Here is a 17,471-nt window from a genome sequence, read left to right as displayed (position 1 = left end):
GAGTTCCGTTCGCTCTCGTACGATGAGGATGCATTTGGTTGGTTTCTGTACAGGGCTGATGGGTTACAGTCAGAGCTGGGTTCTGTCCACTTGGTCTCGAGTATCATGTTGATAATGAATGGTAATACTGTCTGAGGAGAACAGAGGAGAACAGGACAAGACATGACATAGCACCATGTCTTTCTGATGGCTACACCAGCCTATAACATGTGTTATAACACAACCTTTGACTTTGTACAGTACAACAATGTCCATGTATGTATCAAGAGGAAGATGGCTCAACTGCAACCAATAAAATCAAAATGTACACATACAAAAATAAACATTTGGAAGCAAAACTCAGGAAGAATATCTCTGGAATCAAACATGAGAAGTCTTTATCCTCCATCTCTCTTCTTCTTCTTTCAGTGTCTCTGTTGTGAGTTGAGCAGACAGAGAGTGTATCTGACTATAAGATCTCCCCTCTGTTTGTTCTGTCTCTCAACAAATCTCTCCTTCAGGGCTATACACACACAACACAAAAATAATATCCTTTGGAAAGAAATATGCCATGTAGCCTTTATGGAGGTCTGTGGTGTGGTTGTCCCACCTTACATCATCATCATCACCATCCATGTTTCCAGAGACTATGGCGTCTTTTAGCCAGGTGGTGGCAATATGGCACGAGAGGAAAATAAGATAAAAACAAAACTCTTTGTTTGTGGATTTAAAAATGTCCCAGGTCCGTGGTGGTTAGTTGTCCATCACACGGTGAGTATCGGGACTGTTTGTTGGGTGGCTGATGGACATCCCGGGCCGGTCCAGTCGTCTAATCCCGTGGTCTGTCTCAGCTCTCCAGGGACATGGCTGAGATGAGCTGCTCCACCTTGTAGGCCAGACGCTGTTTCTTAGCCTGCTCGTCCTGCTCCAGGGCCATGGTGATCTGGGAGGGGTTAGAGACAGGACAACAACATGATTTAGTGTCACTCTAACCCGGAAGCCACATGCAGGGACTCAATCAATTGCAAAGACCCTTGATATGCAAATATTTTGCAAGAAAACTTTAAATAGAACATATAGACAATTGCTGATGTAATGCTCAATTACATCTGTACAACACAGCCAATGTTGACTGAATGGTAAGGAATGACATTAATAAAGTATTCACTCAGCAAAAAAATAAATGTCCTCTCACTGTCAACTGCGTTTATTTTCAGCAAACTTAACATGTGTCTAATAGAAATTGAATAATGTGTCCCTGAACAAAGGGGGGGTCAAAATCAAAAGTAAGTCAGTATCTGGTGTGGCCACCAGCTGCATTAAGTACTGACAATGGCTGGTGGCATTGTCATGCTGGAGGGTCATGTCAGGATGAGCCTGCAGGAAGGGTACCACATGAGGGAGGAGGATGTCTTCCCTGTAATGCACAGCGTTGAGATTGCCTGCAATGACAACAAGCTCAGTCCGATGATGCTGTGACACACCGCCCCAGACCACGACAGACCCTCCACCTCCAAATCGATCCCGCTCCAGAGTACAGGCCTCGGTGTAACGCTCATTCCTTCAACGATAAACACGAATCCAACCATCACCCCTGGCGAGACAAAACCGTGACTCGTCAGTGAAGAGCACTTTTTGCCAGTCCTGTCTGGTCCAGCGACGGTGGGTTTGTGCCCATAGGCGACGTTGTTGCCGGTGATGTCTGGTGAGGACCTGCCTTACAACAGGCCTACAAGCCCTCAGTCCAGCCTCTCTCAGCCTATTGCGGACAGTCTGAACACTGATGGAGGGATTGTGCGTTCCTGGTGTAACTCGGGCAGTTGTTGTTGCCATCCTGTACATGTCCCACAGGTGTGATGTTCGGATGTACCGATCCTGTGCAAGTGTTGTTACATATGATCTGAAACTGTTATGACGATCAGTTGTCCCTCCTGTCTCCCTGTAGCGCTGTCTTAGGCGTCTCACAGTACGGGCATTGCAATTTATTGTCCTGGCCACATCTGCAGTCCTCATGCCTCCTTGCAGCATGCTTAAGGCACGTTCACGCAGATGAGCAGGGACCCTGAGTATCTTTCTTTTGGTGTTTTTCAGAGTCAGTAGAAAGACCTCTTTACTAAGTTTTCATAACTCTGACCTCAATTGACCTACCGTCTGTAAACTGTTAGTGTCTTAACGACCATTCCACAGGTGTATGTTCATTAATTGCTTATCAAGCATGGGAAACAGTGTTTAAACCCTTTACAATGAAGATCTGTGAAGTTATTTGGATTTTTACGAATTATCTTTGAAAGACAGGGTCCTGAAAAAGGGACGTTTCTTTTTTTGCTGAGTTTATGACTCTGGTCTGTGCCAGTCAGCACGCAAAAGGTCCAGACTTCACTGTCTGTTGGATGGGTGGGATCATGTGTGCTTTTTATTTAATGAATATAACATTGTCTCTGTTGGAGATGGTAACACAAAACCGAGGAATCCAACTTGTGTAATGCCCTTTCTCGGTTTCATCTTATGCTTTTCTCTCTCCGTAAACGTGGCATTTGTCAAGTCTTGTTCAAAGGGGAATCCGACAGGGTCTCCTCTCTGCTGTCTGCAGTGTCACACAGTCATGACATGCTGTATGTACATCGGCGTTACATCGCGGTGGCTGGCGGGGCTTTTTCATGTGCTTGTATCAAACAGGGGAAATAATACCCAATAAGATCACAGGTATGGATCAATGCTAATGCAGCACATCTCTCCTTTTTCTATATGACAGAAATGTATTCTATGAGAACAGGGGTTCATTGAACAAGAATAAGGGCTGAAAAAGCTTGATATGCCTCCCAGGAATAAACAGTGTTGCCATAACTAAGCATTGTAGGCATTGTGCTAAACACACTGTGGGGACATTATTGAAGACTAGTTTCTCTTAGGGTCTCTTGGCAGTCTGTACATAGCTCCAGCAATCTGTCCCATAGTAGACTCCCTGCCTGTTGTCTCGCTCTCATCTGCCTAAGTGCTCTTCGAGGCTGGCAGAGCAGAGCCCAGCGGAGCCTCTCCTCCTCCTCATACCACTCTGTTATTAATCTGCTGTGCTGTATGCAGGTGCAGCTCCCTCCCTCTGTCTACCATCTCTCTAATCCATTTAGTATTGCTCTAGCCCGTTCATAGAGGGGCCGCACAAGGAGTCAGGCAAGGAACAAACAACCCCGACAGCTACAGATAAGGGCATAAGCACTCAGGAGACAGAGAGAGGGCATGTGTGTGTGTGTGTGTGTGTGTGTGTGTGTGTGTGTGTGTGTGTGTGTGTGTGTGTGTGTGTGTGTGTGTGTGTGTGTGTGTGTGTGTGTGTGTGTGTGTGTGTGTGTGTGTGTGAGAGAGAGAAAGAAAGTTAGAGTGGAGAAGGAGCATGAGGTAAAAGAAGAGACAAAGCGAGAAGAAAGTGCAGGATAGAGAGTGGCAATAAAAGAGGTGGTCTATGAGAGGTTAAAATAGAGAGTTAAAGAGATGGTCTATGAGAGGTTAAAATAGAGAGTTAAAGAGGTGGTCTATGAGAGGTTAAAATAGAGAGTTAAAGAGGTGGTCTATGAGAGGTTAAAGAGAGAGAGTTAAAGAGGTGGTCTATGAGAGGTTAAAATAGAGAGTTAAAGAGGTGGTCTATGAGAGGTTAAAAGAGAGAGAGTTAAAGAGGTGGTCTATGAGAGGTTAAAATAGAGAGTTAAAGAGGTGGTCTATGAGAGGTTAAAAGAGAGAGAGTTAAAGAGATGGTCTATGAGAGGTTAAAATAGAGAGTTAAAGAAGTGGTCAATGAGAGGTTATAGAGAGAGAGTTAAAGAGGTGGTCTATGAGAGGTTAAAATAGAGAGTTAAAGAGGTGGTCTATGAGAGGTTAAAATAGAGAGTTAAAGAGGTGGTCTATGAGAGGTTAAAGAGAGAGAGTTAAAGAGGTGGTCTATGAGAGGTTAAAATAGAGAGTTAAAGAGGTGGTCTATGAGAGGTTAAAATAGAGAGTTAAAGAGGTGGTCTATGAGAGGTTAAAATAGAGAGTTAAAGAGGTGGTCTATGATAGGTTAAAATAAAGAGTTAAAGAGGTGGTCTATGAGAGGTTAAAAGAGATCGAGCTAAAGAGGTGGTCTATGAGAGGTTTAAAGAGAGAGAGTTAGAGGTGGTCTATGAGAGGTGGTCTATGAGAGATTAAAATAGAGAGAGTTAAAGAAGTGGTCTATGAGAGGTTTAAAGAGAGAGAGTTAAAGAGGTGGTCTATGAGAGGTTTAAAATAGAGAGAGTTAAAGAGGTGGTCTATGAGAGGTTTAAAGAGAGAGAGTTAAAGAGGTGGTCTATGAGAGGTTAAAATAGAGAGTTAAAGAGGTGGTCTATGAGAGGTTAAAAGAGAGAGTTAAAGAGGTGGTCTATGAGAGGTTAAAATAGAGAGTTAAAGAGGTGGTCTATGAGAGGTTAAAAGAGATCGAGCTAAAGAGGTGGTCTATGAGAGGTTAAAATAGAGAGTTAAAGAGGTGGTCTATGAGAGGTTAAAAGAGAGAGAGCTAAAGAGGTGGTCTATGAGAGGTTTAAAGAGAGAGAGTTAAAGAGGTGGTCTATGAGAGGTTAAAAAAGAGAGTTAAAGATGTGGTCTATGAGAGGTTAAAAGAGAGAGAGTTAAAGAGGTGGTCTATGAGAGGTTAAAATAGAGAGTTAAAGAGGTGATCTATGAGAGGTTAAAAGAGAGAGAGTTAAAGAGGTGGTCTATGAGAGGTTAAAATAGAGAGTTAAAGAGGTGGTCTATGAGAGGTTAAAAGAGAGAGAGTTAAAGAGGTGGTCTATGAGAGGTTTAAAGAGAGAGAGTTAAAGTGAGCCCTAGTTCCAGCTACAGCAGCATCAAGCTCTTAGGGCAGGAAGGAAAGAGGAGGTAGAAGAGAGAGACAGAGAGAGTGGAAGAGAGAAAGATACAAAATAAAAGAAAGTGAGAGAGAAGAGAGTGGGCTCCTAATTCTTGTGAATGTGGTCTAATATAAAGGTCAGACTAATGGCTCTCAGAGGAGCTGCTGACATTAAAGCCGGAACGTCTCCATTACAGAAACCTTTCTCTTTCTCTCTCCCCCTCTCTCTCCTTCTCTCTCTCCCCCTCTCTCTTTCTGTCTTCTCTCTCCTTCTCTTTCTCCACATTGTTTCGCCTCTCTCCGTCTCTTCTTTGTCGCACTATTCCATGCTTCTCTCTCTTTCTCTCTCTCTCTCTCCTCCTCCCCTAATCATTCTCTCTCTCTCCTCCTAAATCTTTCTCTCTCTTTCTCTCTCTCCTCCCTTTCTTTCTCACTTTGCCCTCCCTCATTCTCTGTCTGTCTCTCTAACTCTCTTTCTGTCTCTCCATCTCTCCCCTCTCTTCCCCTCAACCCCCTTCTTCACTCTCCCTGTGATCTGAGACAAATGGTCTGCCACATCTTGATTCTGCCCCAGAGAGCCACAGAGAGAGGGAGAGAACAGGGCTGTGTTCCTTCACACCACTCAGGGGATGGGGCGGCATGCTGAGCTGCTTGTACAGTTGCTGTTCCTGTCGCTCCTCCACATATCATACACCCACAGCCAGGTCTGCTACAGCTCTCACTGGCCCGGGACATATGGCACTTAGGATGGGTTATGTGATGTGGTGGAGTGGGGAGTATGGTTATTTCTAAGAATAGCATCAAATCAGAGAAACTTGGCCTTTCTAAAAGTTCTAGAAACACTCTAAATGAGTTAGGAATGACCTTTAACTAGCCTTGAGTGAATAGGAGGGTTAATAGGATTGTAGCCTAGCCTATTAGAATGTCCATCACTGCAGTGTGTGTGTGTGTGTGTCAGGACTCACCTCCTCACTGTATTTGGAGACATAGGAGTAGATCTCGTTGAGAGCACTGAGCATGTTAAACTCTGTGGAGTGGAGCCTGGCCTGCTCTGCCAGGTAGGCATTCATGTCCTGGTCACTGATGGCTGGCAGACGGTTAATGTCGGCATAGTACCTGGAGGCACATACAGGGAGCGACACTCACTATCAACATGCACATATTCTATACCACAATGCTTTCCTGGAAAGTTGAGCCTCATTTTCTACATATTAGTCACATTTTACTAGTACATATATAATACTATAAAACAGTTTGTATGAGCGGTAATAAAACAAGGATATAGAATTGTATGTGGGCAATTCCACGATAACAGATTTGTGCTCAGACTTAAAATGTATGCCAAACAAAAACCTTTTATTTAAAAGTTCAACAAATACAAAACTCTATGCACAAGGACTAATTTGAACAATTTACACTTTTACAAAAACATATTTACTGTAAGAACTGTGCAGATGCAAAGTTTAGTAACAGAAAAAAATCTTCAGTTTTCTGTGTCCATGTTTTCGAAAAACTGTTAAATATCTGCTCCAAATAATGATTCACGATGTCTGCAGAAAGAATGGGGTGTCATCTATGACATGACTCACTGACTTTGAAAACATCTATTTTGGTTATTGAAGTGGATTTACACCCGGTAACATAATTGTGGTAAAGGAATTTCTACATGATCTGATCTGCATACAGAAATGCACAATTATGGATTTTATTCATGGTGATGTATCCTAAATACTGTAGGTACACAAAGGTATGGATAGATATGTAATATCCTTTGCATATTTGGGTATTATTCTACACACTTGCTATTATTTTAATGAGCTCTGCCCACAAACAAGACCAAATTTGGTTGGTCAGGATCGGACTAAATCTGAACCAATCACAGATGTCTATGTTTCACAAGTTTGGACATCAAAGTACAGTACAGTAACGTAGAGTTCAGTACAATAGAGCTCAGTACAGTACAGCACAGTATAGTTCAGTACATTACAGTAGAGTACAGTACAGTACAGTAACGTAGAGTTCAGTACAATAGAGCTCAGTACAGTACAGCACAGTATAGTTCAGTACATTACAGTAGAGTACAGTACAGTATAGCACAATAGAGCTCAGTAGAGTACAGTACAGCACAGTAAAGTAGAGTTCAGTACAATAGAGTACAGTCGAGCACAGTACAGTTGAGTACGGTAGAGTATAGTTCAGTACAGTACAATACAGTACATCATAGTGTGCTCTACTGTGTACTGTACTGTACTGAACTCTACTCTACTGTAAAGTACTGAACTATACTTGTCTTTACTGTGCTGTCCTCCAGTGTGCTGTACTCCACTGTGCTGTACTCCACTGTGCTGTACTATATTGTACTGTACTCCACTGTGCTGTACTATACTGTGCTGTACTATACTGTACTCCACTGTGCTGTACTATACTGTACTCCACCGTGCTGTACTATACTGTACTGTACTCCACTGTGCTGTACTATACTGTACTGTACTCCACTGTGCTGTACTATACTGTACTGTACTCTACTGTGCTGTACTATACTGTACTATACTGTACTGTACTCCACTGTGCTGTACTATACTGTACTGTACTCTACTGTGCTGTACTATACTGTACTGTACTCCACTGTGCTGTACTATACTGTACTGTACTCTACTGTGCTGTACTATACTGTGCTGTACTCCAATGTGCTGTACTATACTGTGCTGTACTATACTGTACTGTACTCCACTGTGCTGTACTATAATGTGCTGCACTATACTGTACTGTACTCCACTGTGCTGTACTATACTGTACTGTACTCTACTGTGCTGTACTATACTGTCCTGTACTCCACTGTGCTGTACTATACTGTACTACAATGTGCTGTACTATACTGTACTGTACTCTACTGTGCTGTACTATACTGTCCTGTACTCCACTGTACTGTACTATACTGCACTCCACTGTGCTGTACTATACTGTCCTGTACTCCACTGTACTGTACTATACTGTACTCCACTGTGCTGTACTATACTGTACTGTACTCCACTGTACTGTACTATACTGTCCTCCACTGTGCTGTACTATACTGTACTGTACTCCACTGTACTGTACTCCACTGTGCTGTACTATACTGTACTGTCCTCCACTGTGCAGTACTATACTGTGCAGTACCCCACTGTGCTGTACTATACTGTGCTGTACTATACTGTACTGTACTCCACTGTACTGTCATCCACTGTGCTGTACTATACTGTGCTGTACTCCACTGTGCTGGACTATACTGTGCTGTACTATACTGTGCTGTACTATACTGTACTGTACTCCACTGTGCTGTACTATACTGTGCTGTACTATACTGTACTGTACTCCACGGTGCTGTACTATACTGTACTGTACTCCACGGTGCTGTACTATACTGTGCTGTACTATACTGTACTGTACTCCACTGTGCTGTACTATACTGTACTGTACTCCACTGTGCTGTACTATACTGTGCTGTACTATACTGTACTGTACTCCACTGTACTGTCCTCCACTGTGCTGTACTATACTGTGCTGTGCTCCACTGTGCTGTACTATACTGTGCTGTACTATACTGTACTGTACTCCACTGTACTGTACTCCACTGTGCTGTACTCCACTGTGCTGTACTCCACTGTGCTGTACTATAGTGTACTGTACTATACTGTACTGTACTATACTGTACTGTACTCCACTGTACTGTACTATACTGTACTCCACTGTGCTGTACTATACTGTACTGTACTCTACTGTGCTGTACTATACTGTGCTGTACTCCACTGTGCTGTACTATACTGTACTGTACTCCACTGTGCTGTACTATACTGTACTGTACTCTACTGTGCTGTACTATACTGTGCTGTACTCCACTGTGCTGTACTATACTGTGCTGTACTATACTGTACTGTACTCCACTGTGCTGTACTATACTGTGCTGTACTATACTGTACTGCACTCCACTGTGCTGTACTATACTGTACTGTACTCTACTGTGCTGTACTATACTGTCCTGTACTCCATTGTGCTGTACTATACTGTACTACAATGTGCTGTACTATACTGTACTGTACTCTACTGTGCTGTACTATACTGTCCTGTACTCCACTGTACTGTACTATGCTGTACTCCACTGTGCTGTACTATACTGTCCTGTACTCCACTGTACTGTACTATACTGTACTCCACTGTGCTGTACTATACTGTACTGTACTCCACTGTACTGTACTATACTGTCCTCCACTGTGCTGTACTATACTGTACTGTACTCCACTGTACTGTACTCCACTGTGCTGTACTCCACTGTGCTGTACTATAGTGTACTGCACTATACTGTACTGTACGCCACTGTACTGTACTATACTGTACTCCACTGTGCTGTACTATAATGTACTGTACTCTACTGTGCTGTACTATACTGTGCTGTACTCCACTGTGCTGTACTATACTGTACTGTACTCCACTGTGCTGTACTATACTGTACTGTACTCTACTGTGCTGTACTATACTGTGCTGTACTCCACTGTGCTGTACTATACTGTGCTGTACTATACTGTACTGTACTCCACTGTGCTGTACTATACTGTGCTGTACTATACTGTACTGCACTCCACTGTGCTGTACTATACTGTACTGTACTCTACTGTGCTGTACTATACTGTCCTGTACTCCACTGTGCTGTACTATACTGTACTACAATGTGCTGTACTATACTGTACTGTACTCTACTGTGCTGTACTATACTGTCCTGTACTCCACTGTACTGTACTATACTGTACTCCACTGTGCTGTACTATACTGTCCTGTACTCCACTGTACTGTACTATACTGTACTCCACTGTGCTGTACTATACTGTACTGTACTCCACTGTACTGTACTATACTGTCCTCCACTGTGCTGTACTATACTGTACTGTACTCCACTGTGCTGTACTATACAGTACTGTCCTCCACTGTGCAGTACTATACTGTGCAGTACCCCACTGTGCTGTACTATACTGTGCTGTACTATACTGTACTGTACTCCACTGTACTGTCATCCACTGTGCTGTACTATACTGTGCTGTACTCCACTGTGCTGGACTATACTGTGCTGTACTATACTGTGCTGTACTATACTGTACTGTACTCCACGGTGCTGTACTATACTGTACTGTACTCCACGGTGCTGTACTATACTGTGCTGTACTATACTGTACTGTACTCCACTGTGCTGTACTATACTGTACTGTACTCCACTGTACTGTACTCCACTGTGCTGTACTATACTGTGCTGTACTATACTGTACTGTACTCCACTGTGCTGTACTATACTGTGCTGTACTATACTGTGCTGTACTATACTGTACTGTACTCCACTGTACTGTACTCCACTGTACTGTACTATACTGTACTCCACTGTGCTGTACTATACTGTACTCCACTGTACTGTACTCCACTGTGCTGTACTATACTGTGCTGTACTATACTGTGCTGTACTATACTGTGCTGTACTATACTGTATTGTACTCCACTGTGCTGTACTATACTGTGCTGTACTATACTGTGCTGTACTATATTGTACTGTACTCCACTGTGCTGTACTATACTGTGCTGTACTATACTGTGCTGTACTCCACTGTGCTGTACTATACAGCGCTGTACTATACTGTGCTGTACTATACTGTACTGTACTATACTGTGCTGTACTATACTGTGATGTACTATACTGTATTGTACTCCACTGTGCTGTACTATACTGTGCTGTACTATACTGTGCTGTACTATACTGTGCTGTACTATACTGTACTGTACTATACTGTATTGTACTCCACTGTGCTGTACTATACTGTGCTGTACTATACTGTGATGTACTATACTGTGCAGTACCCCACTGTGCTGTACTATACTGTGCTGTACTATACTGTACTGTACTCCACTGTACTGTACTATACTGCACTCCACTGTGCTGTACTATACTGTCCTGTACTCCACTGTACTGTACTATACTGTACTCCACTGTGCTGTACTATACTGTACTGTACTCCACTGTACTGTACTATACTGTCCTCCACTGTGCTGTACTATACTGTACTGTACTCCACTGTACTGTACTCCACTGTGCTGTACTATACTGTACTGTCCTCCACTGTGCAGTACTATACTGTGCAGTACCCCACTGTGCTGTACTATACTGTGCTGTACTATACTGTACTGTACTCCACTGTACTGTCATCCACTGTGCTGTACTATACTGTGCTGTACTCCACTGTGCTGTACTATACTGTGCTGTACTATACTGTGCTGTACTATACTGTACTGTACTCCACTGTGCTGTACTATACTGTGCTGTACTATACTGTACTGTACTCCACGGTGCTGTACTATACTGTACTGTACTCCACGGTGCTGTACTATACTGTGCTGTACTATACTGTACTGTACTCCACTGTGCTGTACTATACTGTACTGTACTCCACTGTGCTGTACTATACTGTGCTGTACTATACTGTACTGTACTCCACTGTACTGTCCTCCACTGTGCTGTACTATACTGTGCTGTGCTCCACTGTGCTGTACTATACTGTGCTGTACTATACTGTACTGTACTCCACTGTACTGTACTCCACTGTGCTGTACTCCACTGTGCTGTACTCCACTGTGCTGTACTATAGTGTACTGTACTATACTGTACTGTACTATACTGTACTGTACTCCACTGTACTGTACTATACTGTACTCCACTGTGCTGTACTATACTGTACTGTACTCTACTGTGCTGTACTATACTGTGCTGTACTCCACTGTGCTGTACTATACTGTACTGTACTCCACTGTGCTGTACTATACTGTACTGTACTCTACTGTGCTGTACTATACTGTGCTGTACTCCACTGTGCTGTACTATACTGTGCTGTACTATACTGTACTGTACTCCACTGTGCTGTACTATACTGTGCTGTACTATACTGTACTGCACTCCACTGTGCTGTACTATACTGTACTGTACTCTACTGTGCTGTACTATACTGTCCTGTACTCCATTGTGCTGTACTATACTGTACTACAATGTGCTGTACTATACTGTACTGTACTCTACTGTGCTGTACTATACTGTCCTGTACTCCACTGTACTGTACTATGCTGTACTCCACTGTGCTGTACTATACTGTCCTGTACTCCACTGTACTGTACTATACTGTACTCCACTGTGCTGTACTATACTGTACTGTACTCCACTGTACTGTACTATACTGTCCTCCACTGTGCTGTACTATACTGTACTGTACTCCACTGTACTGTACTCCACTGTGCTGTACTCCACTGTGCTGTACTATAGTGTACTGCACTATACTGTACTGTACGCCACTGTACTGTACTATACTGTACTCCACTGTGCTGTACTATAATGTACTGTACTCTACTGTGCTGTACTATACTGTGCTGTACTCCACTGTGCTGTACTATACTGTACTGTACTCCACTGTGCTGTACTATACTGTACTGTACTCTACTGTGCTGTACTATACTGTGCTGTACTCCACTGTGCTGTACTATACTGTGCTGTACTATACTGTACTGTACTCCACTGTGCTGTACTATACTGTGCTGTACTATACTGTACTGCACTCCACTGTGCTGTACTATACTGTACTGTACTCTACTGTGCTGTACTATACTGTCCTGTACTCCACTGTGCTGTACTATACTGTACTACAATGTGCTGTACTATACTGTACTGTACTCTACTGTGCTGTACTATACTGTCCTGTACTCCACTGTACTGTACTATACTGTACTCCACTGTGCTGTACTATACTGTCCTGTACTCCACTGTACTGTACTATACTGTACTCCACTGTGCTGTACTATACTGTACTGTACTCCACTGTACTGTACTATACTGTCCTCCACTGTGCTGTACTATACTGTACTGTACTCCACTGTGCTGTACTATACAGTACTGTCCTCCACTGTGCAGTACTATACTGTGCAGTACCCCACTGTGCTGTACTATACTGTGCTGTACTATACTGTACTGTACTCCACTGTACTGTCATCCACTGTGCTGTACTATACTGTGCTGTACTCCACTGTGCTGGACTATACTGTGCTGTACTATACTGTGCTGTACTATACTGTACTGTACTCCACAGTGCTGTACTATACTGTGCTGTACTCCACGGTGCTGTACTATACTGTGCTGTACTATACTGTACTGTACTCCACTGTGCTGTACTATACTGTACTGTCCTCCACTGTGCAGTACTATACTGTGCAGTACCCCACTGTGCTGTACTATACTGTGCTGTACTATACTGTACTGTACTCCACTGTACTGTCATCCACTGTGCTGTACTATACTGTGCTGTACTCCACTGTGCTGGACTATACTGTGCTGTACTATACTGTGCTGTACTATACTGTACTGTACTCCACTGTGCTGTACTATACTGTGCTGTACTATACTGTACTGTACTCCACGGTGCTGTACTATACTGTACTGTACTCCACGGTGCTGTACTATACTGTGCTGTACTATACTGTACTGTACTCCACTGTGCTGTACTATACTGTACTGTACTCCACTGTGCTGTACTATACTGTGCTGTACTATACTGTACTGTACTCCACTGTACTGTCATCCACTGTGCTGTACTATACTGTGCTGTACTCACTGTGCTGGACTATACTGTGCTGTACTATACTGTACTGTACTCCACTGTACTGTACTCCACTGTGCTGTACTCCACTGTGCTGTACTCCACTGTGCTGTACTATACTGTACTGTACTATACTGTACTGTACTATACTGTACTGTACTCCACTGTACTGTACTATACTGTACTCCACTGTGCTGTACTATACTGTACTGTACTCTACTGTGCTGTACTATACTGTGCTGTACTCCACTGTGCTGTACTATACTGTACTGTACTCCACTGTGCTGTACTATACTGTACTGTACTCTACTGTGCTGTACTATACTGTGCTGTACTCCACTGTGCTGTACTATACTGTGCTGTACTATACTGTACTGTACTCCACTGTGCTGTACTATACTGTGCTGTACTATACTGTACTGCACTCCACTGTGCTGTACTATACTGTACTGTACTCTACTGTGCTGTACTATACTGTCCTGTACTCCAGTGTGCTGTACTATACTGTACTACAATGTGCTGTACTATACTGTACTGTACTCTACTGTGCTGTACTATACTGTCCTGTACTCCACTGTACTGTACTATGCTGTACTCCACTGTGCTGTACTATACTGTCCTGTACTCCACTGTACTGTACTATACTGTACTCCACTGTGCTGTACTATACTGTACTGTACTCCACTGTACTGTACTATACTGTCCTCCACTGTGCTGTACTATACTGTACTGTACTCCACTGTACTGTACTCCACTGTGCTGTACTCCACTGTGCTGTACTATAGTGTACTGCACTATACTGTACTGTACGCCACTGTACTGTACTATACTGTACTCCACTGTGCTGTACTATAATGTACTGTACTCTACTGTGCTGTACTATACTGTGCTGTACTCCACTGTGCTGTACTATACTGTACTGTACTCCACTGTGCTGTACTATACTGTACTGTACTCTACTGTGCTGTACTATACTGTGCTGTACTCCACTGTGCTGTACTATACTGTGCTGTACTATACTGTACTGTACTCCACTGTGCTGTACTATACTGTGCTGTACTATACTGTACTGCACTCCACTGTGCTGTACTATACTGTACTGTACTCTACTGTGCTGTACTATACTGTCCTGTACTCCACTGTGCTGTACTATACTGTACTACAATGTGCTGTACTATACTGTACTGTACTCTACTGTGCTGTACTATACTGTCCTGTACTCCACTGTACTGTACTATACTGTACTCCACTGTGCTGTACTATACTGTCCTGTACTCCACTGTACTGTACTATACTGTACTCCACTGTGCTGTACTATACTGTACTGTACTCCACTGTACTGTACTATACTGTCCTCCACTGTGCTGTACTATACTGTACTGTACTCCACTGTGCTGTACTAAACAGTACTGTCCTCCACTGTGCAGTACTATACTGTGCAGTACCCCACTGTGCTGTACTATACTGTGCTGTACTATACTGTACTGTACTCCACTGTACTGTCATCCACTGTGCTGTACTCCACTGTGCTGGACTATACTGTGCTGTACTATACTGTGCTGTACTATACTGTACTGTACTCCACGGTGCTGTACTATACTGTACTGTACTCCACGGTGCTGTACTATACTGTGCTGTACTATACTGTACTGTACTCCACTGTGCTGTACTATACTGTACTGTACTCCACTGTACTGTACTCCACTGTGCTGTACTATACTGTGCTGTACTATACTGTACTGTACTCCACTGTGCTGTACTATACTGTGCTGTACTATACTGTGCTGTACTATACTGTACTGTACTCCACTGTACTGTACTCCACTGTACTGTACTATACTGTACTCCACTGTACTGTACTATACTGTACTGTACTATACTGTACTCCACTGTGCTGTACTATACTGTGCTGTACTATACTGTGCTGTACTATACTGTGCTGTACTATACTGTATTGTACTCCACTGTGCTGTACTATACTGTGCTGTACTATACTGTGCTGTACTATATTGTACTGTACTCCACTGTGCTGTACTATACTGTGCTGTACTATACTGTGCTGTACTCCACTGTGCTGTACTATACAGCGCTGTACTATACTGTGCTGTACTATACTGTACTGTACTATACTGTGCTGTACTATACTGTGATGTACTATACTGTATTGTACTCCACTGTGCTGTACTATACTGTGCTGTACTATACTGTGCTGTACTATACTGTGCTGTACTATACTGTACTGTACTATACTGTACTGTACTCCACTGTGCTGTACTATACTGTGCTGTACTATACTGTGATGTACTATACTGTATTGTACTCCACTGTGCTGTACTATACTGTGCTGTACTATACTGTGCTGTACTATACTGTACTGTACTCCACTGTGCTGTACTATACTGTGCTGTACTATACTGTGCTGTACTCCACTGTGCTGTACTATACTGTGCTGTGCTGTACTATACTGTGCTGTACTATACTGTGCTGTACTATACTGTACTGTACTCCACTGTGCTGTACTATACTGTGCTTTCCTAACTTGTGAACCCAACTGTTGTTTGTGACTACTATGATTTCCCATTGTATCAATAGTATACATTTTTCAGTATTTTCAGAAATTCGATCACTTAATAATTCATAAACAAAATTGATATTAGTAAAAACCGCTATAACTAAGTGGTAGGTCTACCTTTACTTGTTACTTCTTAAAGATATGTGGGTTTTTGGTAACGGCATTTCAAGGCATAAGGCAATGTTTCTTAAACTTAGAAGACAGAACATTTTCTCTGAAACTATATGTGTTGATATTAGTTGCAGGGGTCTTTACTTCAACATCATGTTTTAATGTATTTCTAACACCTTTTAAGACTTTGTCTGGTAGATGTTTTCTAAGACCACTTTTCCATCTGTCTGAACAGAAATCAAAGCCTCCACATTTTTAGGATGGAAAACAAATAGACTCCCAATTGAATATGCTCCTATAAACTCCATATGCTGGTGCTCATGGGTTCTTTTACATGGAGATGGAGATGACCATGTGTATATTGTCTCACTCTTACCTTTCTACCCAGCTCTTGTAGTTGGGGATGTCTTTAGCGTACAGCAGCTTGTTGGAGGGAGAGTCCTTGCCCAGGCGGTGCTCTGACGTGGAGCAGGAGTCCATGAAGGTCTGGGCCACCACAGACAGACAGGCGTCTGTGATGCTGCTCTTATGGATGTCAAACACAAACTGGGGGTTCTTGATCACGTTCACCCAGAACCGCAGTGGAAGACTGAGAGAGAGAGGGAGGTAAAGAAGGGGGGAGAGAGAGAGAGAGGGAGGTAAAGAGGGGGAGAGAGGGAGAGAGAGGGCAAAGAAATGTGTCAGTCAGAATCCACTCTGTGTTTTTCTTCACTCCCTGGGTTACCAAAGCCCTCAGTCAGAGTCAGAATCCACTAACTATCAGTACTTTATTTCTCTCCTCTTTCTGGGTCACTAAAGTGAGGAACTTAAGGCTCATAACTCCAGGCAGAATCCAGTACTGCTATATTTGAAAATGTTTCTAACTGATGACTCAGTGTATCGTCCTCTGATAAAGTTTAGTCATGACTCTTTTGTAGAACTAAGAGATACACATTGATACATATTGCATCCTATATTATACATCCTATTATAGACCCATCCTATCATTTCTATTCTACATCATTCAGGTTTCTCACCAGTTACTCTTCCATGTGTGGCGGACATCTTGGTCGTGGATGCCGTGTTTGTCCGCCTGCTCGTCCAGGAAGTCAAACATGTATTTGATGGCGAGGGGCAGGGCGCTACCCCGGTGGACGGTACTGAACAACGTCTCAAACAGGTCATCCACAAACTTCTGCAGGGTACCCTGGGTAAAAACAATGAACACTCTAGTTCAGACTTACATAAACTCACTCAACAACAACTGATTTCCTCAAAGAATAGGAGAGAACCTACGGAGACAAAAGTGTGTCAATAGCCACGGGTTACATAA

General features: G+C 43.0%; 1 protein-coding gene across 1 annotated transcript in view; it reads right to left on the bottom strand.

The window, feature by feature from the left end:
- Positions 1 to 757: 757 nt before the first annotated feature.
- The window catches only part of LOC120058660 (plexin-A2-like), a 375,679-nt gene continuing 358,965 nt past the window's right edge, over positions 758 to 17,471 (bottom strand). Inside the window, exons 28-31 of the mRNA XM_039007410.1 lie at positions 17,176 to 17,345; positions 16,536 to 16,748; positions 5,797 to 5,947; positions 758 to 922 (exon numbers count right to left, since the gene is read on the bottom strand). Of these exons, the coding sequence (XP_038863338.1) occupies positions 827 to 922; positions 5,797 to 5,947; positions 16,536 to 16,748; positions 17,176 to 17,345 (630 nt within the window). The 3' untranslated portion in view covers positions 758 to 826. The remainder of the gene's footprint in view (positions 923 to 5,796; positions 5,948 to 16,535; positions 16,749 to 17,175; positions 17,346 to 17,471) is intronic.

Source organism: Salvelinus namaycush, chromosome 14 (genome assembly GCF_016432855.1).
Source record: "Salvelinus namaycush isolate Seneca chromosome 14, SaNama_1.0, whole genome shotgun sequence".
NCBI classification, from domain to species: domain Eukaryota; kingdom Metazoa; phylum Chordata; class Actinopteri; order Salmoniformes; family Salmonidae; genus Salvelinus; species Salvelinus namaycush.
This window is presented reverse-complemented; position numbering and strand designations above follow the sequence as displayed.